This window comes from Juglans regia, chromosome 14, assembly GCF_001411555.2.
Source record: "Juglans regia cultivar Chandler chromosome 14, Walnut 2.0, whole genome shotgun sequence".
In the NCBI taxonomy this organism is placed as follows: domain Eukaryota; kingdom Viridiplantae; phylum Streptophyta; class Magnoliopsida; order Fagales; family Juglandaceae; genus Juglans; species Juglans regia.
In genome coordinates this window covers 4,350,980-4,378,624 of record NC_049914.1, presented here as the reverse complement: position 1 = coordinate 4,378,624, position 27,645 = coordinate 4,350,980, and the positions used below count along the sequence as shown (strand labels likewise).

At 34.3% G+C, this 27,645-nt stretch overlaps 3 protein-coding genes across 5 annotated transcripts; 2 read left to right on the top strand and 1 right to left on the bottom strand.

Annotated features, from left to right (window-relative positions):
• Positions 1 to 8,365: 8,365 nt before the first annotated feature.
• LOC109012792 (ETHYLENE INSENSITIVE 3-like 1 protein) lies at positions 8,366 to 12,033 on the top strand. 2 transcript variants are annotated; one of them, XM_018994605.2, is made up of 2 exons: positions 8,366 to 8,545; positions 9,625 to 12,033. In XM_018994605.2, the coding sequence occupies exon 2, from the start codon at positions 9,762 to 9,764 to the stop codon at positions 11,598 to 11,600; it is 1,839 nt and encodes a 612-aa protein (XP_018850150.1). In that variant the 5' UTR covers positions 8,366 to 8,545; positions 9,625 to 9,761; the 3' UTR covers positions 11,601 to 12,033. The 2 variants fall into 2 exon arrangements, with proteins under 2 accessions (XP_018850150.1, XP_018850151.1); XM_018994606.2 differs by having other exon boundaries at positions 9,621 to 12,033.
• A 4,015-nt stretch (positions 12,034 to 16,048) lies between these two features.
• LOC109012791 (calcium and calcium/calmodulin-dependent serine/threonine-protein kinase-like) lies at positions 16,049 to 19,934 on the top strand. The gene is made up of 7 exons (XM_018994604.2): positions 16,049 to 17,061; positions 17,412 to 17,466; positions 17,562 to 17,672; positions 18,255 to 18,487; positions 18,957 to 19,164; positions 19,532 to 19,591; positions 19,703 to 19,934. Exons 1-7 carry the CDS (start codon positions 16,325 to 16,327, stop codon positions 19,877 to 19,879), a joined length of 1,581 nt encoding a protein of 526 aa, XP_018850149.1. The 5' UTR covers positions 16,049 to 16,324; the 3' UTR covers positions 19,880 to 19,934.
• A 1,011-nt stretch (positions 19,935 to 20,945) lies between these two features.
• LOC109012789 lies at positions 20,946 to 26,647 on the bottom strand. Of its 2 annotated transcripts, none has more exons than XM_018994602.2 (5): positions 26,355 to 26,647; positions 24,871 to 24,944; positions 23,012 to 24,755; positions 22,725 to 22,929; positions 20,946 to 21,308 (listed from the first exon to the last, which is right to left on the bottom strand). In XM_018994602.2, exons 2-5 carry the CDS (start codon positions 24,928 to 24,930, stop codon positions 21,044 to 21,046), a joined length of 2,274 nt encoding a protein of 757 aa, XP_018850147.2. In that variant the 5' UTR covers positions 24,931 to 24,944; positions 26,355 to 26,647; the 3' UTR covers positions 20,946 to 21,043. The 2 variants fall into 2 exon arrangements, with proteins under 2 accessions (XP_018850147.2, XP_018850148.2); XM_018994603.2 differs by having other exon boundaries at positions 20,946 to 21,305.
• Between the last annotated feature and the right edge of the window lie 998 nt (positions 26,648 to 27,645).

The window sequence follows — 27,645 nt, the reverse complement described above, 5'->3', positions numbered from 1 at the left end:
GTTTCATCATGCAAAATTTAAAGTTGTAACAAAATTTTGGAATTGGGTCTGTATTACAAATTTAAACATCCACATCAAAACCCACATAAAAGGAAAAGCAACTTGTCACATCTATATGTCTGCTATATGTTCATTGCACTGAAAAAATACCAATCCAAAATAAACAAAAAAATGAAAAAAAAAATAAAAGCACTACATAAAACAATAGAAAGAGAGAGGAGTTACTTGGAAAATCCCAAGACTCAAATTTGTAGATATCGACAACAGAGATAGGGTCGAAGCAGAAAGAATTGGAAGAGACTTTGCATTTGGTGGTAATGGACAATTTATTTGTTAGTGGAGTGGAATCGAAAGCCAGGGGATCAGCAATAGAGATATTTTCGGAGATGGAGGACGACGACAGAGATGGCAAAAGGCGACGAAGAAGGGCGACAAAGAACGGTTAGGGTTTTTGCAGTGGGTGAAGAGACTTGAAAGGAAATTATCCATTTCATGGGTTTGCCAAACTGGCTGCCGTTTAAACCTGATATGTATTTTTGACCCAATGAACCCGTCTTTGACGGGTTGGACAAGTCGGGTATTTTGGACGGATCAGGCCCGAGGCCCTTTATGCATATGCCTAAATATATAAATATATATTATCTATTTTTTTAAGCTGATTAATACATGTTTTCTCATAGTCGTTGTCAGTATAATGGTCAAACTTTCGTTTAAAAAATAAATTAAACTCTTGTGCAATATATATGGCTTGTTCGTTATAAAAGGTTGGACTCCTGTTTAAAGTCAAACTCTTGTGCTACATTGTATATGAGTTTTGCTACGTATAAGTATGTGTGTTTAACATACCAATTAACTTTAAAAAGATTAAAATACAAATTATTTTTTAGCAAAATTGATGTGAAAGACCTTTTTTGTCAACAATTTGTTGGGTGCATTCAAAAAAGTGTGTTAATTAGATTTTCTCGCATCAATAAATCTACTCAACCCCTGGTCTGCGGATCACACACCACACTCCTCACTTGGCGAATCTAGTTCATCGCCCAAGTCACGGTTCTTCTTTGAGCTTCCCTCATACTGATGCCCCTCACCCCAGCTTTCGATTTCCTCTTCTCCCTCATCGGCCTCACCCCCAACGCTCTTTTCTCCCTTTTCTCCTTCTTCTCCCTCACACCCAAATCCTCCATATCCTCAACGAACTCTCAAACTCGAACCCTCTCCCATCACCCTGATGCCCCTCACCTTAGATCTTAGACCCAGACTCTTCTCCCTCACCCCTTACCCCAGCACCACAGAGAAACCCAGACGAAGCAAAGAACCCATATTCCCAGATCTGCTGTTCACTTCACGGTAACACTGATTACATGAGGGTTTTTTTATTTGGTTGATTTTGAGTAAATTTTTTGTGTAGGAATATCAAGCATTAGAATGTATGGTGCTAAATGATTTTGTTAATATCTCAAACGATGAAAAAATGGAAAGCTTACTACTTGTTAATATCTAATGTTAACTTTTGTTAATATCCTAGACGATGAAAAAACGTTTTAATGCGGATTGGTTCATCATCTGTAAATAACCCAGACAAAAGTAGTGAGAAAAGGAAATCTTGTCGACGAAGTCTTGCAGAAGTGATTTGTCACATGTGGTGAGAAGAGAATGCGGGATGTGCGTGGATTTATGGAGAGAGATGGATCTATGGAAAGGTTTGGCTTGTGCGCCTTACGGAAGGGATTCGAGTTGGATGGGAGAAAAGCGAACGCTGGGTGAAGGGGGAACGTAAGGGATGGAGGAAATGCAAATTCTTAGTTTTAATTCTCAACCTTTTACTTAAAAAAAAAAAAAATCCACGTCACCTGGTGTGGGGAGGTTGAGCTACAGTATAGAAGTTGTATAGAATGACTCTTCTCACATATATGTACATGTACTCACATGTCAGCGAAAACGAATTAGTCATTTTCATCAAGAAAAATACTTCAATCATAAAATGATTATATAAAAGTAAACTCACAAACTAGCAGATCTTGATATGATACCTCAAATTGTAAAATTAATTTTATTGTAAATAGATCTAATGGATCATAGGAAGCCACAACAATTTATCATGTGTTTACTTATATATATATATATATATATATATATTTTTTGTCTGTAGTAATTTGTTTTCATACACCCTAGATTTTAGATCCTAAATGTAAATATTCGAAGAAAATTTAAGTTACCCGTATCCGAGTTTATGTTTCAAAAGTACTGCATGATATGAATATTATCATCAGAAATTGTTCACCATCTTCTCAATCAAGAAAAACACTGCTCAATTTGGGGCGTGAAAATCATTCCTAGCCTTTGAGGCCATGAATTACACAAATGTGAATCCGTGTAATTAGCAATTAGGGCCATGGGTCGTGTTGTGGGCTGAGTCAAAGGTGAATCCGTATATACTATATAATATTATACTGTGGGCCGAGTTGAAAATTTTACATATAAATATATATATATATATATATATATAAATTAATTAGATGTCGGTTCAGGAAATTAATATGATTGTTATATATACCATTGAACGTGTGCATGGTTACATAAACAAGAAGAAAACTAATAATAGGACTTTTGCTACGCATGACATACTACGTAACATTTTCTTCTTTCTTTGTTTCTTTTTTTTTTCTCTTAAAAAAAATATGTTGCTTGTGTATTTCAAAGGATCACGCACCATAAAAAAGTTGTTTATTTGTGACTAGTTATTTTTAATAAAAATGATTATTTTTTATCAAAATAGTTCTATTTTTATCACAAATAATCGTTATCGTCGCAAATAATCTAGATTTAGTTGAGTTTGCTTCTTGTTGAGATTGAACACAAAATAGATACCAAAGAAATTAAGAATTATGTGTCCAACATCAATGTAACAATATCGATGTAATACTATTGACGTGATAGATATTGATATAAATATTACAATAATGATTAAAATTAACTATTATTTTGACTTAATGTCACCAAGTAAATAGTGTTTTATGATTATTATGTGTAGATGTCATGCTAGAATTTTTTTATTTTTTTCTATTGATTTTTTGTAAGTATTTTTTAATATTGTAGGAGATGTTGACCTGTCAAAAATAGACACGCGGTTTAACGTGTTGAATTGGACCGGACATGAAGAATTAAGGTAGTGTTCGAGAGATGGGAAGCTAACCAACTACTCTATTTCTTCTTGGTTTAACAAGAAGACATGTTGAAATCATTTCTAGGTTATTTCTTTCACCTCCATCATTGACCATTTACATTAATCTAACTTGTTTTCTTGTAGACTACTTGAAGGGTTAGGGTTGAATTTCTAATCACCAAATGAAAATGATTAATAATTAATTATATATTGTTATATTCCATAAAAAAAACATGAGTTCACACATGATTTAAATCTTAAGAGAATTTATCATATTTTGAAACTCTTATATTATATAATCCAATCAAATCTCAACACATGCACATATGAAACTCCATTTCTTCCTTGGTTCAACATGACATGTTGAAGTCATTTGTGGTCATTTCTCTCATCACCGACGTTGACCATTTACCTTCTAGCTAACAAGTTTTCTTCTACTTCTTCGAGAGAAATACTCTAACTATAAAGAGATTACATAAAAATAATTTTACAAACTGACATGACGTTATTTGATATAATTTGTTAGATTATAAAATTATTTTTATTATAAAATAGATATATATTTAAATTCGTATCAGTTTACGAGATTACGAAATTATTTTAAAGTTGTATCACTCCTCTTTCTTTAATGGTTAGGCTCTCGAGTTTTGTAACAAAGAAGAAACATCTAATAGCAGAGTAATTTTGGTGTGTGATTTGCGTTCATGTCAATGCATATGGAAACCCAAATAATGGAAGGAAATGAATGGTGATAGGAAGTATTCCATGGACATAGTCCAAAAACACACATGCTAGCTCGGAATCCAGGCATTGGTGTGATTATATAACACCCATCTCACATGCTTGAGAAGTTCCCACATGTGTGAGAAAAAAATAGTAATTAATAATAATTAAAGGTAAGACGAAAGTGGAAAGCAAGCAATGATATGATATGGGGGGGTTTGAGACAGAAGAAGAGCTTGGCGAAAAGAAAGCATCTATATAATGTGGATACCAAAGAGCTGCAGATATAGCATAGCAATGATAACATAATGGGTAGATCCGATGTATCAGAGTTTTTAGGAGTTTTAAGACAAGTGTTGTCTTGTCACAATTTAACTCCGAAAAGGTCAAAAGTTCCATACAATTTTTTTTTAAAATATTTAAATAATTTAATCAAACTTAGAAAAGACCAAAAGTTTCAAATAATCAAATTAAAATAAAATTATTTATAAATAAATAATATTATTATGTCTCATTAATTTATACTCTTATTTTAACTGTTAATATATTTTTTTAATTGTTTTTCTTAATGATTAATGAATTGATTATTAGTATATTTTTTTTAAAGAATTTAAATATATTTACAAATTATTTTAAATAAAAAAATAGAATGCACTGGATGGCATATTAAGCTGTTAAAAGCATACGGTAGAGTACCAAAGCTCTTTATAAATTAAATCATTAAAAAAATATTTTAAATATTTTATAAAATAAATTTATAAATTGATATCGATTCATACGATATATTATATCTATTTTATAATAAATTTATTTTTATAAAATTTATTATAATTGAAAATTTTCTTAAATAATTATTTAATAAAACTTTGGTTATTGTGTCAGATTAAAAAAATTAAAAAGATTTTCTTTTACAGATTAATCATTATCATGTTAATAACTCTCAAGTTAAAAAAAGAGTAGTATTATATGTTAAATATAAATTTATTTATAAAATTTCTTTTATTAATTTATTTTTTAAAATTTAAAATTTTAAAATTTAAAATTAAATTTTTTATAAATTTTAGTAAATATATTTAAGATTTTTCTAAAAAAAAATCTTAATTTTCCATCTGGGTCGGCGGACGAGGATAAGATGGAGACGAGATAGAGCAAAGCGAGGCGTCGCTTTTCTCTTAGTATGGAGGTGACGTGTTCTCAACAATGTGACGACAGAGGTGGGACCCACGATGGGACAGATGGCTAGCTGTTGGACAGAGAAGACTAATTTGGGTGCACCACATGGGGTGAGCACTGCGACTGTACGCCTCTCTCTCTCTCTCTCTCTCTCTCTCATCCCGGCGGCTGCATTCTCGGACTCTCCCACCCATCAATACTTTAAAGTATTGTTACTTTCGTAAATAAATTATATAAAAATAAATTTATAAATTGATATAATTTTATTTAATTTATTAGATTTATTTTATAATAAAAATAATTTTATAATTTGATAAATTAAATTAAACTATTTTAATTTATAAAATTATTTTTATATAATTTTTTTGTGATTAGAATATTTTTTATATAAATAACATATTATGAGCATAAAGTTAAAAATAAAATAATTCATAACAAAAAGAAAAGAGGCGGTGTATCAAATAGTTGTCAATAGACGACCCTTGATTTGCGTCAAAGGCTCCAGAGTGACTAAAAAAAGGTGGGGAGATGCTAATGCCCACGTGCGTAAAATAATTCGGCAAAGAAGAAAAGGCAGTGCGAGAGAACTCCTTTTCATGAGTATTTTTAAATTATTTTTTTCGAGTGATAGTCGGTTTCATTCTTAGAAATATTGGGGGGAATATTAATAAATAATAATTTAAAATTACGATAATGAACAGTTTTGACTTTTTAATCGTTTTATTATATAAATTAATTATGTTTTCCATGGTCTATCCATAGTGTTAAATGCTTATTTGAATAATAAGATAAGATAAGATAGTTTTAAATTAATTGAATAAAATATTATTTATTAATATTATTATTATTTTAAAATTTAAATTATTTATTATATTTTATATAAAAATTTAAAAAAATTATAATAATAAGATAAAATTAGACAAAATTATGTCTAAATCTAAACACGATCACTTTTAAGATATGAATAAGATGTAAAGTGAGTTGTACAATATTTATTATTATTACCGTTTTTTAATCTTTTAAAATTTATTAATTGCACTGCAAAATTTTGTAAGATTTATTTTATATGTCTATTTTTATACTGTTTTATGTCTTGGTGTTTAAAGTCAGACAGTAGACACTCGACTTCCTAATCATGATTATTCTTGTTTAATGTAAACTCATTTTGTTTTGATTGTTCTTATGAGATGTATGCCAAGTACACAAGTAACGATTTTCATATAAAATTTAATAAATAATTTTTTAAAATTTTAAATAATAATAATATTAAAAAATAATATTTTATTTTATTTTTATTTTTATCTCAATTTATTTTATTTCAATTCACAATTTAAAGGACACATAATTATTTTGCAAAATTATCGAGACTTGTAATAGATAGGCAAATAAAGAAAGGTATAAATTCATATGGTAAGACTTTTTTTTTTTTTTTTTTCTTTTATGCGTGTGTTAAAAAATCTGAAAAAAATTATCCGAAGTGCTCATTTTTATATACATTGATTTAAATCACAATGTCTCATTTGAATTTAGAAATTAGTTAAGATGATTTGTGAATAGTAGAATAAAATATTATTTTTTAATATTATTATTATTTTAAAATTTTAAAAAGTTGAATTATTTATAATATTTTGCGTGAGAATTTTAAAAAGTTATGATAATGAAATGAGATGAGTTGAATTGAATTTCCAATCCAAACGAGGCAATCTCTCTCTCTCTTTTTTGGAAAAAATGAAAATAAAATAATTACAAAACCTAGAAAGAGATCGACTTTGAAGTCCTTAATTACTTCTATATATCTGGAATTGGGTACAAAATTGGGAATTGAATGGTCATAAGGGTATTGAATCAAACACTTATTTTCCATTACTATGAATAAATATGACAGGAAATGAGTCATGACTTCCACACATTCTGGCTTTCATTTCCTTCCTTAATTGCTCTCTTCCACCAATCAATACTCACACCCCTTCACATGTTTATAATACCAATCACAGGAAATGAGTTGTGATCGATTCATGATCACGAGATCATTTTCTTTCAGATAGGAAGGATTGTTACCTAAAACGTACTTATAAGTAATTGCAATTGGAGAAGAAATGTAATAATAACTAAGAGGGAATAAAAATCTTTTTGATAATATCATATATTTAATAAATGTGGACAAATCACTTTATATATTTACTTTTTATTTTCCCTAAAAATAAGAAAAAGATTTTGATAGAAAACATTAAATACAGTACATATTTAAAAAAAAAAAAAAAACTAGGGCACCCACATGAATAGTTCAAAGGAGGAAATTAGTCAAAAATTAATGATATTCATCATCTTAATTTTTATTATGTTATTTTTTATTATTTTATGATGTGATATTAAATGATTAGAGACTATTTATTATATTTAATTTATAAATTTATCATTTAATATTAAATTATAAGATAATGAAAGAATATTAAAAAAAATTAATGAATAAATTTATTAAGAGGAAATTAGAAGTTGGGTGGTTCCACGAGGGTGGGATGTGTCTTTCTTTCATGTCTGGCCATTTGAACTTTATTATGTGCAGATTCCTTGGTAGCACAGAAAATGATGAGATCATGACCAGGAATAACTTTCCTCGTTGCCACGTGTTGGTCGTAAGAACAACGACAGACTGTGAGGTTATGAGACAGGTGAGGAGAGAATAATCACCCCCCGCCCCCTTTCCCCTCTCAATTTAGGAAATACATTCCATTTATTTCTTAAATATAATTTAAATATAAATATTTTTAAATTAATCATTAAAATTTGTTTAATTTAATTATTATAATTTATCTAAAATTTTAAATAAAAAATAAAAAATATTTGAACTTTTTTAAATCTCTAAATAAAAATAAAAAAATTATAAATATAAGTCACACATTTTTACACATCACTCAAAAATATATAATTTTATTTTTTTACTCTCATATTTCAAAAATATGAAGATAAAAAAAATAAAATCACATATTTTTAAGTGATATATAAAATATAAAATTTCTGTAAAACATAATTCTAAAAATAATATTATAAATTTATATTCTAATAATATTTTAATTTTATAATATTTTTTATTTAATTTTTTTATCTTATTTCTCAAAATTCAAAAATTATTCAAAAATTTTATTACTATTTATAAATTATCTTATTATTAACTATAAAATTTTTATTCCATCTTATTTTCGAAAGCACCTTAACTCTTGACCACAGCCTCACCACGGTTAAGTATTTAACTTGACCATGGTTAAATGCGACCACCTAAAAAATAAAGTTTTACTGTTCCTTCCTCCTATCCCATCTCCACTCTCTCAGGTGTCATCTCAGACCCACCACCCTCTCTTCTCTTCTCTTCTCTTCTGGTAAAAAGGAAAAGAGAAACCACAACTCTCCCTCTCTCTTTCCCTCTGTCTCTCTCCGTTTTTAACACGACAGAGGACCTTCAATGGCCGACGCGAAGAAATAAACATTCGGGTAATATAAATACTCTCCTGATATTTTTTTTTCACTTCACTTAAAGAACAGAAATAGTACAAGTACTTTGTTTATTTTTTCTGCGTACTAGTTTTTTTCGAAAGAAAGAGGATTACAAATGAATATTTTATTTGGGTCTTGATTTGGGTTGCTGTGTTTCAAATTGATAAGCATTGTTTTCTGCTCTTTTTCATTTCGGTTACGCAGAGCTGCTCCTGTCGTTTGGCAGTTCGGTTCATCTTTCAGTTTTTTGCGTTTTATAGTTCTTATCTTGTTTTTGGGTCTTATCGTTATTTGTCTAAAAGGGATGTGGTGGATGGCCGAGACTCTGGATCTAGTAAAGGCGGCTGCGGAACCTTTCGAGTGCTCAAACCCATGAAGTATAATCAAATTTTGTTTGATTATGATTTCAGCTTTTGTTCCTTTAATGAGTATATTGCGGTAGAATATTTGAAGGAGGAAAAAAAAAGTAGCTTTTCTTGCTTGGGTAGGAGAAAAATTGGTTGAGTTTTGTTTTGGAAGCTAACTCAGATCGTATGTGGCGTCGTTTTGACGGAGAAATCTGAATCTTGGGCTTACAAATATATGCTTTTTGGAACCAATGAAATAAGTCTTAGTGTTGTGGATCTTGAGGGCTGCTGCTTGTTTTCGTTTGTTGTTTATTTATTTATTATTTTGCAAAAATTGCTCTATGAGGGTTTTCCATTAATGGCTTTTATGGTAATTATCTGATCGGATTATTGAAAATTTTTTCTCCTAGTTTGTTTATTGGTTTGTTTCTGTAATTGGGGAAGCCCGAGTTATTGCACTTCTTAAATGTCAAAAAGAAACGAGGCCTTGGTGGATATCTGTTCATGCTAATCGGTGGCTGTATGAATTCAGGATTCCTGCTATTTCGGTCTATTTTTTGGGAATCTAAATGGTTCCTTGTTTTCTGTACTCACCTATTTAATGAATTTTATGTTTTTGTACCCTATTACCTTTCCATTTAAGTTCAGTTATTTCCAATTCAATGCACGCGGTGTATGGGACGTTATTATTATCTCAACTTACTTTGATTCCTTCTTTGATCAAGGCAGACATCGATTGGAGTTCATCGGCCTGACTCGGTTCAATATTGGAAAGGCCAAGGATTTCAACTGATATTTTCATAGAGTCCGGATATTGATTACAGAGTGAGAGAACAACTGCACTGATCTTTGTGCGCTGGTGGTGAATGGGAACCTTTGAAGACATGGGTTTTTTTGGTAATCTAGAATTTCTTTCAGCTCCTCCTGGGGAAGGAGATGTAGTGCCTGAGCGTGAAGCAGAGGTGACAGTGGAGGAGGATTACACCGATGATGAGATGGACGTTGATGAGTTAGAGAGGAGGATGTGGAGAGACAGAATGCTATTGAGGCGGCTCAAAGAACAGAATAAAGGAAAGGAGGGGACTGACAATGCAAAGCAGCGCCAATCCCAGGAGCAAGCTCGAAGGAAGAAGATGTCTCGTGCCCAAGATGGTATCCTGAAATATATGCTGAAAATGATGGAAGTGTGTAAAGCACAAGGTTTTGTGTATGGGATTATTCCTGAGAAGGGCAAGCCGGTGAGTGGAGCCTCTGACAATCTGCGGGCGTGGTGGAAGGAAAAAGTCAGGTTTGATCGTAATGGTCCTGCTGCAATTGCCAAGTATCAGGCTGATCATTCGATCCATGGGAAGAATGAAGACTGCCAAGCAGTGGCATCCACTCCCCACACCTTGCAGGAGCTCCAGGACACGACTCTTGGGTCACTTTTGTCAGCTCTGATGCAGCACTGTGACCCACCCCAGAGGCGTTTCCCATTGGAAAAGGGTGTTTCACCACCATGGTGGCCCACTGGGAATGAAGAGTGGTGGTCTCAAGTGGGTTTGCCTAAAGATCAGGGGCCTCCCCCATACAAGAAGCCTCATGATCTGAAGAAGGCTTGGAAGGTAAGTGTTCTCACAGCTGTGATTAAGCACATGTCCCCTGACATTGCTAAGATCCGAAAGCTTGTTAGGCAGTCGAAATGCTTGCAGGACAAGATGACCGCCAAGGAGAGTGCCACTTGGTTGGCTATTATAAACCAGGAAGAAGTTATGGCCCGAAAGTTATATCCTGATAGATGTCCACCTTTATCAGTTGGTGGGAGTGGGTCTTTTGTCGTCAGTGATGCTAGCGATTATGATGTTGAAGGGGTGGATGATGAACCAAATGTTGAAGTGGAAGACTGCAAGCCTTGTGATGTTAATCTCTTCAATATTGGGGCTGCTGGACCAAGAGATAGGCTTATAATGGCACCAGTAGATCACCAAATTAAGGGTGAGCTCATTGAAATCAACTCAGATTTTACTCAAAAGAGGAAGCAGCTGGCTGATGAGCCGCACACCATGATGGATCAAAAGATATATACCTGTGAGTACCCCCAATGCCCATATAACAATTACCGCCTGGGGTTTCTGGACAGGAACTCTAGAAACAATCACCAAACGACTTGTCCATACCGTGGTAATTTTGCCCAAGTGTTTGGAACATCAAACTCTCAAATCAATAATGACAAGCCAACGGTCTTCTCTCTGCCCTTTGCTCAACCTAAGCCAGCCACTCCACCTATGAACCAGACAAACCAGACTCCTTTCAGTGTTTCAGGACTTGGACTTCCAGAAGATGGGCAGAAAATGATCTCCGAGCTTATATCATTCTATGATACTAATCTTCAGCGTGGTAAAAGCATGAATCCTGGGAACCTCAAGGCTACAGAAGATCACAACCAGCAGCAGAAGTTTCAACTTCAGATGGACGATAACTATTACAACCAAGGGGTTATTATGGGGGGAAACATGTCTGAAGAAACCAACATGCCCATTCATCCCACGGTGTTCCCCACAGCAGAAGTTCAGTTTGATCAGTGCAAGCCATTTGATCCTCCATTTGATAACAACCCCCCCAATAATATTGCCGACTTCAGGTTCAGCTCTCCATTTAGCCTTCCCTCTGTCGATTATACAGTGGATTCAATGCCAAAGCAAGACATCTCCCTGTGGTACCTTTGAAGAAAAAATCAGAACCTGTATCTTAGGCTTTCTTTGGTCGACACCGCTAGTAGATATGGAAGGATGTATGAAGGACGGAGCTTATATCTTTTGAGTTCCACAGGCTGGATGGATGCAGCCTCTTCCTTTTCTGATTCTAGTTTTGTAATATATTTAAGCTTGTTTTACTGAGACGTTTAAAACCCACCTGAACTTGATGCTAGTTCTGCAATGCTAGGGTGTTAGGATATGCTTTCAGTGCAGTACTGAAAAGGGCCAATAAAGAACTGGGAAGGACCAATCCAATACTGTACTGCTATTGAAATGTTTAGAAGCATAATCATCTTCCTGTTGCAAAAGTTGATATTGTTACAGTCATATTGATCTTTATATATATGTAGATTGTTGGTTGCTAAATTCATTAAGATGCATTTTGCTTGTTTTGGGCATTGTTCTTCGGATATGCTGCAGAGGCTAGCTTGTCTCGACCATGTTGGTAGTTCACTACATATCTAAAGTAGAAATTAACTCAAATACTAATTTAAATTGCTTGCATGAACCTCATGCTCATCTCGAGCATCCAGCAGTGGGAAGATAATGTAGTAGAAGTTGGGAAAGATGAGAAAGATGTGGCTTTAAAGGGAAAAAAAAAATAAAAAAGATCTTGCATTTAGAGCCCCCTCCCCCACAAGAAGTCTGGACTCTGGACCCATCACTTTTGTCACGTTCCTGCAATGTCCAGGTACTGAAAGTTCCCTCTGTTTTCGGGCAATCAAATGTGAGAGAAAAATAAGACAAGAACGTCCCAACGCGGTTCGATGCTTCTTCTTGTGATAAGAACTGCCTCAGATGCCGCCTAAACTAGCGGTGGAAACAGTTTCATCGTGTTAAAGCCAAGAGGAAAGTGACTCCCCCTAATTAGATAAGATCCAAGAATAACATTATCAAAAAAATGATTTCTATATTTTCTTGATCCTTAGTAAATTAAAATAGATATATATAGCTTTAATTCTTATTTTAGATTATGTTTTTGAAATAGATATATATTTTTTTTGTGATTTCTAAATGGATAAGTTTCTTTCCATCATGTGAAGATAGATCGGTGTCAAACAGACCGGGAAGACTCCTTAAACTCGTCAAGGTTTTGTAAGTTTGCTGCAATTATTGATGCTTATGGATATTCTGACGACTGGTCATTAGATTTTCAAAGTGGTACCCACGTTTGGCATGGGGGAAAACTCGACAAATGCTGAACAATTATATAATAATATATAATACGTTACAGCACAAACGACAACCCTGAAAAAAGAAAGTGGTCAATATAGTGGTTCGGTTGAAGTTAGGCAGCCTTTGAAAGTGTTTGTCATTGTCGATTCTCATTTCGTTCTTCCAACTTTCTCAACAGATACTTCCATTTTCAATGCAAATCAAAGTCCCTATATTTAAGCCTAATTTGGTTATTGGCAATATATTATAGAATATCTTAAAAATATCTCATTATTATTTATTATTTTTTAATTATTATTCACAAAATATCTAAAAATTTCTTACTAAAAATCTATAATGTATTTTTTTGCCACATATCCAATGACCTTAAAAAAAAAAAAAAAAAAAAAAAGTCAAAACACAAATATTTAATTTATGCTAAACTTTTATGTCAGCAGTGCGTTTGGTCTGTCAATCAGTTTGAAAAGATCGCATTAATTACTTGATCTCAACCTCAACGTACTTTGCAAAACCCGTTTCCAAGGATTAATTACCCCAAAACCTTGACACGAAGGTCATGAGTTTGGTGTTGTTCACTATGATAGTTACACATTTACGTACTGATATGGTAATAAAGATAAATAGTATTTATAATAGTAAGAAAATGAATAAATAAGATATTTATATTAATTTTTTAATAATAAATTTTATTTTTTTTAAAACGATTATACTGCTTGTAAACTCTACAACTGTATATAACATTACAAATTATTACTAATTTGTCATTTCCTTTAACAAGACGTTTTCTTATTTGATGAATAACGTTTAACCTAACCCAACCCTCATTTGGTAAGTACTTACATATCAATCATGTCACCATGAACCTAATCTGTGGGAGGGTGAAACTCAAGATCAACCATATATAGGTTTTTCATGATAATCACTGGCAGATTAAAATTCCCTTTCACCCCCAAAAAATATATAATATAAAAGAAATAAATAGAGAAGCGAGGGAAAAGAAAGCATGACACTAATCTTTAAAAGTTACCGTCAGATGAAACGTCACACGAGAGTAATGTTCACTCTTCATTTTGAGTACTTCAGTATCTTTAAATAATTTAGAATGTTAACAGTAATAAGAGAGAGTGTAGTGAAATTCTGGGAAATTGAGATGTTTGAGTAATGATTTGTATAATTTTACAAAGTTCATGAGACATTACTCATATATTAATATGAAAAAAATTGTACTCATCATCCTCATAGTGCTCACACCACACAGCACATATAATTTTTTTAAATTTTTTTCTCTTACAAAATGTATGATGAATGGATGATAAGTAGAAGAACTCAATTAGTTTAAGAAGAATAAAACTAAACAAAATTTAAAATAAATAAAAATAAGTGTGGTTTGTTCGGATGATGAGTAGCATGAGTTTTGCTATATATCAACTACTATTCAACCCCACATTTCATATCTGACAGTATTTTTTTCATAAGGTATGAAGTGTGAGATAGTGAATAGTAGCTGATGAGAAAAATTATTCTTTAAGGCCTTGTTTGTTTTCCAAAAACATCTCATCTCATCTCACCTCATCATTACAACTTTCCCAAATCCCCACACAAAATAAAATAAACAATTCAACTTTTTCAAATCCCAAAACAACAATAATATTAAAAAATATATTTTAACAATATTTTATTCAACTTTTTAACTTTAATCTCAACTCATCTCATCTCATCTCTGAAAACAAACGGGCCCTAATATAATTGTGTCATGGCTAGTATAAGCCGTAGTGCCTAGTAGGGCCTTACCCAGTAGCAAAGGCCCAATCTTAGTTTCATTCGAGTAATTTTGAAGAAAATTGGGCCCGGCCTAGACGAAAAAAGGTCCTCAACTTTTTTGTTGGGTCCCTAAGGAGTCCATGAATCAATAACTAGATTTTCAAACTTATATTCCCTCTCATGTTCATTTTTATATTTAAAGTTTTTTTTTTGTTAAATTTAATAACGTTCATAAATTCTCTGGTTACATAATTAAATATACATAAGTTTATATAACCAAAAAGACACAAGTTATGAAAAATTAGAAGGCCGCTACTATAGACAATCAGTAATTTAATTTTTTTTATTCAATAATTTTAACTTAATAGAATATATTATTTATTCTCAGTTAATAAGACTTATACAATTGATGTAGTTTGATAGGAGTAATTTTTATTTAATAATCTTAATATAATGAGATGACTTTTAATAATTAAAACGTAGTGGAATAGTTCATGATGATGTGTCTTCATAGAAGCAAAAACTTAATAGAAATATATAGAGAGAGAGAGACATGGAAAAAATTATATATCTTGCATTGAAATAAGATCGAGTTAATGAAGAAAACCAGCTCATCTTGACCTATAATACCTCCCATGCATAGAGGTGCACACAGTAGAAAATGATTATATATGGTCAGTTATTTGTGACGAAAATAAACATTTCGATCCTATCAAAATGAGTTTATTCTCAATACAAATAATCATTTTTCTTTTAAACGTGCAAATTGAAGGGTGGGTTCATGTGAAGGTTTAACCTAACGGGATATCTTTCATGAATTCATAAAATTATGTGTATTTATGCACAATTAATTATATATTTAATTGTTGATATAATTAGAATTATTTTCATGCGTGTCGTTTAGTTATAATTATAAGAAATGATATTTGCAACCGTAGAATGTACAAGAGCTGTTCAATCTCTTTAAAAAAATGAGTAAATATAAGACTCATATAAATAAAAATAATAATAATAATAATAATAATTTTTAAAAATCGTCATCCGTACGTTCAAAAGATGTCCTTTGGAGACTTCAAAGTATATATATGCATGCCAACGATCGATCGAGCTGTTTTAAACTAATGTGATCTGGTCTTAATTTATGGGGCAGAGGTTTTTGGCGACATGCAGTACGTATCTGACCATTGGGGTTAGTTTCTGTTCTTGAAGTACTGTACAGTACATGAAATACTAGATGAAGTAGCTTCCAATTATTAATACAAACTCAAATAATTAATTCGATGGTGTTTGAAGGCCGTGATCATCTGGATTGAGATGAGGAGATCAGAGAATATATAAGAGAAGCTAAGGTTGATCATGGAGATCAGGAAGAGAGAAAGCTGCCATGCATTTTTATGGTGGAATATTTAAAGCTGGAGACTTGGAAACTAGTAACACAAAATGTTAGTTGACTATCGTGTCTTTGTCTCTTCTTCTGCACGCAGCGCCTTTCCTTAATACTTTATCTCTCGTTTCCATCCGAATTCCGTTCATATTTTATGGTATAAACTAATGCAGAAACTGTCCAGATGCTGATGTCAATCCCTGTCATTCCGTCTGCAATTCAACTTCCGCTTCCCTATCATTGAACTTTAAACCTACTCGTCTTCATTCTCCGTCATATATTCCTTTTCCCCGAAACTTCCCTCGGTTGTCGATATTCCATCTCTCTTATTTGCTCTTGGCGGTTGTTCACGAGTTTGTGATTGCTGATCACCATGAAACAGGAAACAAAAAGACTCTCAGATGAATACGAGGTATCCGATATTTTAGGGAGAGGAGGGTTCTCGGTTGTAAGAAGGGGTATAAGGAAATCAAGCGGTGATGAAAAGGCCCATGTAGCCATCAAAACCCTGAAAAGGTTTGGCCTGTCAAGTTCAACACCAGCAGGAATCCCACGGAATATTAATCGTGGCGGCCAGAAAAGCTTAGGCGCTTCAATGGGATTCCCAATGTGGAAACAGGTTCCTGTATCGGATGCTTTGCTAACAAACGAGATCTTGGTTATGAGAAAAATAGTGGAAAACGTCTCGCCTCATCCAAACGTGATCGATCTCTACGATGTCTACGAGGATCAGAATGGTGTTCATCTTGTGCTGGAGCTTTGTTCGGGTGGCGAGCTGTTTGACCGGATTGTGGCCCAGGAGAGGTACACGGAGGCTGGCGCTGCAGCCGTGGTGCGGCAGATTGCGAGAGGGTTGTGGGCTCTTCACCATGCGAATATCGTCCACAGGGACTTGAAGCCAGAAAACTGCTTGTTCCTGAACAAAAGTGAGGATTCCCCTTTGAAGATCATGGATTTTGGACTAAGTTCTGTGGAGGAATTCACAGACCCAGTTGTTGGATTGTTTGGTTCCATAGATTATGTCTCCCCGGAGGCCCTTTCTCAGGGCACGATTACTTCTAAGAGTGACATGTGGTCTTTGGGAGTCATCTTGTATATCCTGCTCTCTGGGTATGTTGCTAATTACTTTTCCTTCAATGAAAATGGCAAGACTGCCAGTACTCCACCACAACCTGCTAGCTGCAGCATTCAGGCCAAACTAAATTTTATTTCTTGATCTTGATCTTAGTTACCATCATTTCTAAATCCAACATTATAGCCATGAATATGATACATTCGTGCAACAAGCTTCAATCATTCAACTAGACAAAAACAGACAAGACTTCTCTTGGCAACTCAAAAAAGGGGCTGCAATAATATTATATCAGGCGTTCTAAAGTGCATATATGTGCCTGTCAGATTCTTGACTTTTTTTTTTTTTTTCAAATCAGGAATTTTTACCCTCTTCTGTTATGTTTTAGGTATCCACCATTCATTGCTCAGTCAAATAGGCAAAAGCAAGAGATTATAATGGCTGTAAGTGGCTTTCCCTGGCAATCTCATACCTACATACAAGGGGATTTTGTTTTATATCTATTTGCCCAACTCGAGAGAAATGCTTGTGTGTGCAGGGAGACTTCAGTTTTTATGAGAAGACTTGGAAGAACATTACTTCATCAGCAAAGCAGTTGATTTCAAGTCTCCTGACAGTTGATCCACATAGGAGACCTAGTGCTCAAGAGGTATTTTGCTCTCTTCCTAATTAAACTCAAATGAAAACCCAAGTGAGATAAGTAGTTTTGAGTCCTCCCTAGCTTGGAAATATATAATTGTGCTTGTCATGCCTGCAGATTTTGATATCAGTTTGGAATGAAAAAATGAGATTTTACTAAGAGAAAAGAAACGAGATAAATGAACCACCCTATAATGCTTGTCCTGGTTGATCATCACAAAGGGCAGAGATCACCACAATCAGAGGGATCTTCCATTACTGATCTTAGGCCCCAATACACTCGAAAAATGCATCAAACGCCTTTCATTTAATAAGCTTTAGCCAACACCTTTGGTTTGGTAACTGCACACTCAAACAGATTTGAGAACTACTGAAACTATTATATGATTACAAGTATTCTAGCTAATAGCAACAAGCTGACTTTACAACCATTCTGGGTCCACTCCTCTCTGTCTACTGCTTTTTTCCCATGATTTATAATTCTAGGCAACCAAACAGTATCAGATTCTTGAATTCCTTTGGTCGTTACTGATCAGCATGTAAATTAATATTTTTTCAAAAAAAAAAAAAAATCAAATGCATGGAAAAACAGCTTCTGGATCATCCGTGGGTCGTTGGTGATTTAGCGAAGCAAGATCAAATGGATGCAGAGATAGTTTCACGATTGCAGAGTTTCAACGCGCGGCGAAAACTACGTGCAGCAGCAATAGCAAGCTTGTGGACCAGTACCTTTTTCTTTAGGACAAAAAAGCTGAGATCTTTACTTGGGTCCCATGACCTTTCTCGGGAAGAAATCGAGAACCTCAGACTACATTTTACCAAAATGTGAGTTCGCTAATCCAATATCATACATCCACCTTCTTTGACCTTTTGTTTTTCTCAAAGAGAAATACTCTAGCGGTAAAAGAATTATATAAAAAAAAATTTATAAATTAATATGATTTGATGTGATTTGTTAAATTATAAAATTATTTTTATTATAAAATAAATCTAAGGAATAAGATAAAACTACATCAGTTTGTAAAATTATTTTTGTATAATTTATTTGTAAATATAGCAGTAATCGTGGATCTAACATATTATATAAAATTACTTCATTATTTTAATTTATTTAAATAAAATTTATAGATTTAACCCATCTCTTCTCAAAAACAAACAATTAAAAAACTAAACTACTTTTCACAAAAGGCCATAAAAACACTTTGGCACATAAATTTTCTACCTTTGAGTGGACCCAATTAAACACTTTGACAAACATTAGAAGCACTACTCATTAGTAATTGACAAAGTGCAGATGTGCAAAAGGTGACAATGCCACACTATCTGAATTCGAGAAGGTGCTGAAAGCAATGAAGATGTCGTCTTTAGTCCCTCTAGCACCACGCATCTTCGACCTATTTGACAATAACCGCGATGGAACAGTTGACATGAGAGAGATACTGTGTGGCTTATCCAGCCTCCGGAATTCTCAAGGGGATGATGCTCTTCGTCTCTGCTTCCAGGTGCACTTCCTTCATTTTTTTTTTATATGTTACACTCTCATCATACTTCCATCGTATCATACCGAGATGGCATTACCCTCTACTTCAAACAGTTCATTATTTTCTAAAATAATAGATATAAGGGTTGATGGATAATATCACATCATCACAGTAGACATGAGCATTCAACGGAGCAGAGGTTGACCCACTATCCCAAATGCACATTTTGAAAATCCAATTTTTCTCCTGTTTTCCTTTACCTTCTGGGAAATGCACAAAAATCTCAGAGAGACAGATAGAGCAATTTGGAAAGTCTTGAGGAATGCTTAAACAGATGATCTCTTATAAACTAGAACTGAGCTCATTCTCTTGTTTGTTTGGCAAACAGATGTATGATACAGATCGGTCTGGATGCATCACCAAGGAAGAAGTAGCATCCATGCTTAGAGTAATGGCTCTCAATCTTTTTTTATCCTAGTATATTTCACCTGGTACCTCGCTTTTCTATCTGCTAATGTAGTAGTCTCGACTCTCATCACCCATTGATTCCGTTGAGCAGGCTTTGCCCGATGACTGTCTTCCAGGGGATATCACCGAGCCCGGGAAACTGGATGAGATATTCGATCTGATGGATGCCAACAGCGACGGAAGAGTAACCTTTGAAGAGTTCAAAGCTGCCATGCAGAGAGATAGCTCTCTCCAAGATGTAGTCCTCTCCTCTCTTCGCCCATTATAGTTTTCCTACTTCCTGTCAACTCTCCAAATAAAGTTCTGGACTTCTTTTTTCCTTTATTGAACATTTATGTCATACAAATCAGAAATGATCCAATGAGGAGAGGAGATAATGCATCTCTAATTTTTGCCTTCAAATGTTATTAGGAACTGTTATCCTAAAAAAGGAAAACAAGGGAAGCCAAGTACTTCACAATTTGAAATGAGTAAAACCAGGCTGAGCCTGATACAGCACCCTTCCAGCGCGGTCTTGCCAACAGGCCTGCGAGAATCTTATTTGGCTATTGGATCTCCACGACCTTATTCACTTTTCTCCTTCAAATTATTTAGCAAAAAAAAAAAAAAAAATGCATGATGTTCCATGGGGAAGTCCCAAGGATGATAAAGTAAAGTGGGCTTGAGGTTATACTTGATGAACCTTCTTCACACTCCTTCAAATTACTTGAAAAAATAAAAAAGACACTTACCAGTTTTCACAGCCTCATGGGACAGGGTATATTTACTACATGCAATATCACTTATCAGAAGATATGAATCAATTATCATGCCAAAAAAAGATGATTTATCCATGTAAATGTAATCAACCATATGAGAATGTATATTTCTTTAAACAAAAACTAGGGAGTTCAAAATTCGAACACATAAAATTTAGGATCATCATCACATGTGATATTCCTTGTGTCACGTGTCAACCACTACCATCAAAATGCCAATGCTAGCCAAGTCCAAAGGAAAGCAACATGAAAATCTATATTTGGATTATTTGTTGCGAGAGAAGATCCTGATCAAGAAAGGTCCAACATTCATTTGATAAGTGTGGAGTGCAAAGCCATTTTTTTATCCTCTACATTTTCTTTTAATAGGGGGAAGGCTTGATAATGAACTAGCTGAATTCTGTGTTGAAGAACAAAAACTTTGTGTATGGAAAGGGTATAATCACATAGAAATTTCAGCCCACGCTGCATTAGCCAGCTGTCTCATGTTTAAACACAAATAGGCAAAATTTTTAACTTCAGAATTCTGCTAAACGATATAAGACTGTCCATATTAGTAGATTATACTGATCTATATAGAGAAGAGAGTTGATCGACCGATTCCAAGCAGTTTGAAAGTACAATTAATTATCAATTGACATGCCAAGTTTATATCTTTGAGCAATACATCCACACTACAAATCATCATTGTCATCCATACCTCTCATGTCATCACTATCTCTACCATCCGTGCTGTCATTACAATCATCCAGATCTTTTAGTTTGTGACTCACGAAAGAAGTCTCGCTGGGGACGGTTACATCCATCCAGCTCAGGTCTTCACCCTCCAATACTCCTGGGTCCTCCACCCAATCTCCCATGTTGGCATCCATAGCTTCTAAGCACATAGGGTCGAGAGTACCTCTTCTAATCCTAGCTTTGCTTGCTTCTGGCCGCCTACTGCACAGAAAAAGCCAAAGGAACAAGTTGTAAGCATTTGCAGCATAACATGCTCAGAGCATAAATGGTAAGTGCTACATATAACGAAGGGAGAAAGTACAGAAGAAAGATACACTTGCATTAGAATGTAATCGAACAGTGTCTCGTTTATACCATCTTTTTTTCTTATCAAAACTGGATTTTTATAATTTTATTTTTGTTTTTATTTGGGAGGGGGAGAGGGACGAAGTTTTCATCTATAAGCCTTACTTCCCTTTTATAATAGCTTGAATAATTTGCAGAGGACAGTCACTCAAATTTGATTTCTCAAATTCAGAAGATCCATAAGAAACAGACGGAGGAGAAAGATTTGCAATTAGATTACACCATCTATGTTGTATGAGTTTCAAGATTTAGCCAGCTTTCAGACTTTTAACCATTTTTTTGTTAAGTTCTATAAGTGACTTTAACCAATAACCTTGCTCTCCATCCTCTTTCTAACCAGGGGGAGGAGGAGCCATTTGAGTCCTTTGCTCCTCTCTTTTTTTGTTCTTACCAATTCAGCCCGGAATGATTATTTCCAAAGGACCATAAGGATATGATAGTTAATGTAATAAGTGTAAGAAGGAACTACACTAGGAGTTGCCAGATGGTTTTACAAGGGACCAAAATCTCCTCTCAATACCCAATAACAAGATCTGAATGCAAGCTTTAAGTCTATGATAACAACCATGCCATTCTATCATTTCCATCACCACAAAATTTCACAAAGTATAGGAGACCAAGATAGGACGACAGCAAAGGTGACTAATCACCTTCCTTTCAAGCCTCCCGTGAGATGAAAATACCATCAGACCAACCCAAACAACTTGCCAGTCAAAACGTAAGTACATTGCAGTAGAGAAAAAGCTTTAGAAACAAAATTTCCAAAGGAGCCTTTCGACACAAAAATTGAACAGAACTAACATCCCTACAGTCTTATACGAAATATTAGATACTCCTCCCAATCACAACAATGTATCTTCTACAAACCCACTCCTTTGCGAGCATCTAACTTCATCAGAGCAGCAATGATCCCACGCCAACCCAAACTTCATGTCCACTATCCTCCAACAATGGTTCCTTACCGTGGCAAAAATCCAAAGCCCTTACCAAATAAAGCAAATTCTGACTCAAAACGAATAATGGCAGAGGACCAGCCACAATGCACAATTAAATCCGGCGATTCTTGTAAGTATCATTTGGATCAGTCAAATCAAGACTTGCTCAATGACTAAATACAGAAAAATGCTGAAAATTTAATCGTGCCTCATTGTCAAATAAAGTTCATTCCTTGAACATACAACATAGAATAGCGAACTATATAGAGTCCATAGTTCCAGCCATATAGTATTACAGATATACTTGGAAAAAGGTTGCCAAGATTTGATAAATTACCTCTCTTGAAGACGCAAGTTATAATGGACAAAGATGAGGTCATTTAACCTTTGATGCTCCAAACGGTTCCTTTTTTTTAAATGGATACGTTCAAACATGCTCCAACTCCGCTCACATCGGCTGATACTGCAAGTTTGACTTAAAATTCTGACAGCTAAGCGTTGTAAATCTGGGTAATCAGCTGCATAGAGTGACCACCACGTAGCTGCAAAAGGAGAATGGTCATTTCTTAATTATGAACAATTGAGGACTACAGATTTTGAAAGAATAAATGATAAGACGGTAACCTGGAGCCAATGACTCTCGACCTCGTAATGCCACAGGTCGACCAAAATCCCCTACAGCTTCCTCATAGAAATTCACATTGCTTGTAATCATAACTTGAGCTGTTAAATCAGGTTCTAAGGTTTCAATGCAATCAAGTAAGCCCTTTTGGATGACTTTATTAGAGGAGAAACTGGGGTTATAGAATATTGAAGGGTTCAGGTAGTATGCAGCTGCATGTAGTGGACTATGAAATTCCTCCTGCCAAATACGATTAATAACCTCCAAATATGGCAAGTAGTCAGATTCCTTGTTTTCAAAAGCAACCATGATGGTTTTCTTTGTTTTTTCCATTGCACCATATATGAATCCTACAGATGGCTTCTCTCCAGAGTGCACAAGCTGTAAAACAGAAAGTAATGGCTTTGTCACCTTTAGAGTCTGATCAGCTATTGACCAGAAAAGTGGGTCCACAATAATTTCTGCCACCTCAAGTCCCACCCTTTGCTTAGAGAAATTCGAGTTCATCCAAGCAGTTCCAGTAAACATCTGATGGAGATGGCCCTTCAAAGATACAATGCTTTGTAGCGTCAGAAAGATTGAAACAAACCTGGTGGTTGCATGCTGGATAATATCTCTTCCACCCGTTTTCTTCCTCATTAAATTGAGGACCCAAGCATTGTTATATATAAACTGAGTTACCTGTCTGGCCTTTGCCAAAACCTCTTTTATTAGATCAATTTTTCCAATTTCCTCAAGGATTAAGTCAATACAATGTGATCCACAGGCAGTGCAGAAGAAGGTTTTGTATTTCTCCATTAAAAGTTTTCCTGCTTCTTTATAGCTTGGTGAGGTATCTGTCAGAAAATTGACAATATTCTTTTGCCCGACTTCTTGAACAACTCCATCAAATAAATTCAGAAGTGTCTCAGGAGATGTGATGTCCGATGCATCGACAGATTTTAGGAACATGGTACCCTTTGGACAATAAACAAAGAAGTTTATTACTGTACGACCAGTTCTGTCCATCCACCTATCAACCATTACCGAACACCCTGTCACTTCCCAAGACTTTCTTAGCTCTTCTACATATTCACTTACATCTTGAACACTCCTGTTAAGCAATTTACCCCTCAAAGAATGATAAGAAGGCATCTTATAACCGGGGCCAACAGCAGCAATAGCATCAGCCATCTCTTGAAAATACTGGGAATTGGCAGCAGTGAACTGTATGCCAGCTTCATATAAAAATCTTGCAACTGCCATGTCAGCTTGATCCATGCTCTCCTGGGAAGCAAGACTCTGGTGTATCGAATGAGCAACAACAGGTGCAACAGTTGAGAAATATTGCTTCTTGTGTCTCTTAGATCGATTGGAGATTCTTTCCACAACCTCTTTTCCCCTTCTCTTACCACTGCCTTGAACAGAAACCATATTCTTAATCTGCACTGAGTCTCCATCATCTCCTTCTTCCTTATCCTGACTGTATGACATAGAATCCTTGCTACTTTTCAGTCCTTTCTGTCTCTTTAATCTTTCCAAAACTTTAAAACCTAGATGTTGTTGCATCTGTACTTTAACATCTTCGGGTACTTCCTCACATGGGGCTACATTTCCTCTTTCCCCTGCTAAGTGTTGCTTCAGCCTAGAAATTCCACCCCCAAGCATAATTTTGTGACAGTATTTGCACTTAATCTTTTGGCGACCCCCATTTACCATAATTCCATGGGCCCAACCAGGATCAGAAGCTCGGGGAGGTGCCAAAACCTAGTTAGAGATATGTGCAGTCAGCAGTTAAACACAAAGAATAAATCTATATATAGTTGTGAAATATATTGATAATAGGACAACCGGGAAAGAAATGCAAACATATAATACATACTTGATTTTCCTTGTGTTGCATAACTGGGAACGTACTGAAAGACTTTTCAGTTTTCACCATCAGCTGTCAATACTCTATTTCCATGTCACCAAAAAACCAAAAAAGTTGGAAATCATAATCAATGAGAACACAAGAACACAGATTTACATGAATAACGAGCAAATATACTAGAGCCAATAAATTTGCAAAAGGGTATAAAGAATTGGAAGTTATAATTACATTGTTGAGAGGGGGAACATACGGGAGGCTAGTCCAAACCAGAAAACTTGAAAGATTATTTAACTACACATCAAAGATAAACCATGAACTTTTATGTATATGCATATGGAAAGCAAAGTCTAAGCCAGACAGTGGATGACAATGCCATTTCAGGGATACTCGTCGACTGCAGAATTATGACTTAGCATATACCCTTGTTCATTATCAGCGTGCTCCCAGCGGCACTTGCACTTTAGTCAGGGTCTGACTATTGAATTCGTTCATAGGCATACATCATTTATATCATCATTTCAATTCGGTGAATGACTTAAAATAACCTTACTTTTTTTTTTTTCTGTGTCATTTACTCTGAGCATTCAAACGAACAGACAGATCATTCTTACAAGTATAATATTATTGCAAATGTGGGTAAATGCATTCATAAGTAATTCATAATCTCTAACTCAAACAGAACAGGCAGAGTTGGGGGCGGGCTTTAACCATCCAGCCCTGGATAGGGCTTTAAGATCCTGAACATCCATAACCAAAAATACCATGTAAAATAGGACCTCAACTCTAATACGCCTACATATTTCTTTTGCAATGTAATCCACAAACTGTTTCCCTTTCTTCAATAAACCAATAAAGCATAGCAGGAATACTGAAGTTCTGTATTTTCAAAGCTGCTTGATTCTTGACTTCCAGAATATTGCCACCAACATAGTACCGTCGAAACAAAGTGTTTCTGTATTATTTTCTGTTTGTCAGTCAAAACAGAATTCTTTAAGGTAAGGTGAGGCGAAAAAGTCAATATGTATTTACATGCAGTGCACTGACCAGCCATTACAAAGAATTTAGTTGCTTTATTGACCAGAAAAGCAAAAGCAGAGAAAATGTTAAAAAATAAACAATATACATGAAATAAAAAAAAGAGAAAATATCCTTTATATACGTATATCTCAATTCCTGTGAGTAGAGAGAATATCCAAGGCAGACCAAATATTGTGTTAAGCACAATTTAGTGAGTCAATAGTACCAAGAAAATCAGAATTTTAACATTTAATACTTTAATTTCCTTCTCATTTTCTCTGAAACCAAACAACGCGTGAAAAATAAGTTCTTCAACAGCTAAACTCGACCAATTACTAAAACCTGAGAAAATGAAAATTCTGAACAATGTCATATAATTAACCCCAAATAAAAGGATTTGCCTTAATCTGATTTGTCTAAACTAAAATAAATGACTCGATGTTGTTATGAACTAAGAAATCGATGCAATATCTTACTCGGAAAATTTCCGAATACCGGTACAAGACTCAAGTGCCGAAATATCGCAATCGTCGTCCGAGACATCAGATCCCAAGCTTGGAAACAAAAGGACCAGAAGCGAACACGAGCAGAAGAACCGAACCAGTAGAGAGACTGATCGGACTAGAACAGTTTCGGAGAATCCGAACTTCAGGATCGGCGTTGGTTTCTTTAGTGATAAGCGAAATTTGGGTTTTTTATTTTTATCTTTACAATCGGAAAGCGTGTCGGCAAATCGTGTCGGCTTGAGAGTGGAGCTGAAAAAAAAAAAAGAAAACCACCACCTTTGCTGATAATTTCGCTTTTCAAAAATACAACTGTTTTTGTGCCGTTTCGTTTCGTACGACATTTGACTAAACTGATTCGGTCAACAGTTCTTTCCCTTTTTCTTATTTTCATTAGAAATAGTATTTTTATGGGGTTTAATATAATTTTTATTTATGAAAATTAAAACTTAGAGAGACAGAGATTGGCTCTTATCCAACATATAAAAAAAAAAATTAAAGTTTTAAGATATTCGATGATTTTTATATTTTTTGCCCCGAAATTCAGTCATTTATTCCTTTCTATATATTCCACATCAAACAAATTAGGAATATTATTAGCCCCTTCTTGTATTGTTACTAACAGCTTTACCACTCGATAAGACATCACCCAACCCCGACACTTCACATAGAAACCATTTTTTTTTTCTTGGATGATTTGTACACGTGGCATTGTTCTTCATTTTTAAATTATATGCAACTCACAAACATAATTCATATATAATTGTTTCTTTTTTCCTTGCATAATGTATTTTTTTTAGAGATTTTTAAAAAATCTGAAAAGAAAATACATAATAATTTTGGAACACATCTCAATAGGAAAAATAAAAAGAGAGAGAAAAACCAGCAAAATTTCGGGATCAACATTGATGTTCTTCCTTTCTTTCTTTAGGCCCCGTTTGGTAGGACTACATTGAGACCAATTCAGTATAATCTAATTTTAAATTAAGTCTAATATTCAAACACTCAACTCTTAAACCACTAAACTCATATCAATTCAAACCTTTTTACATGTATAACCTACAATCTTTTTCAACTTAACACATATTTACACGTGAGACCCACAATCTTTTTTAAATTCTCATAAATATATCTAAATTCATTTTAACATCCAAATACATCTAAACTTATCTTAAATGGACTCCATAAAATATACTCTACCACATCAGCTCACTACTATTTATAAAGAGCTCAATTCAACTCAACTCAACTCAACATCCAAACG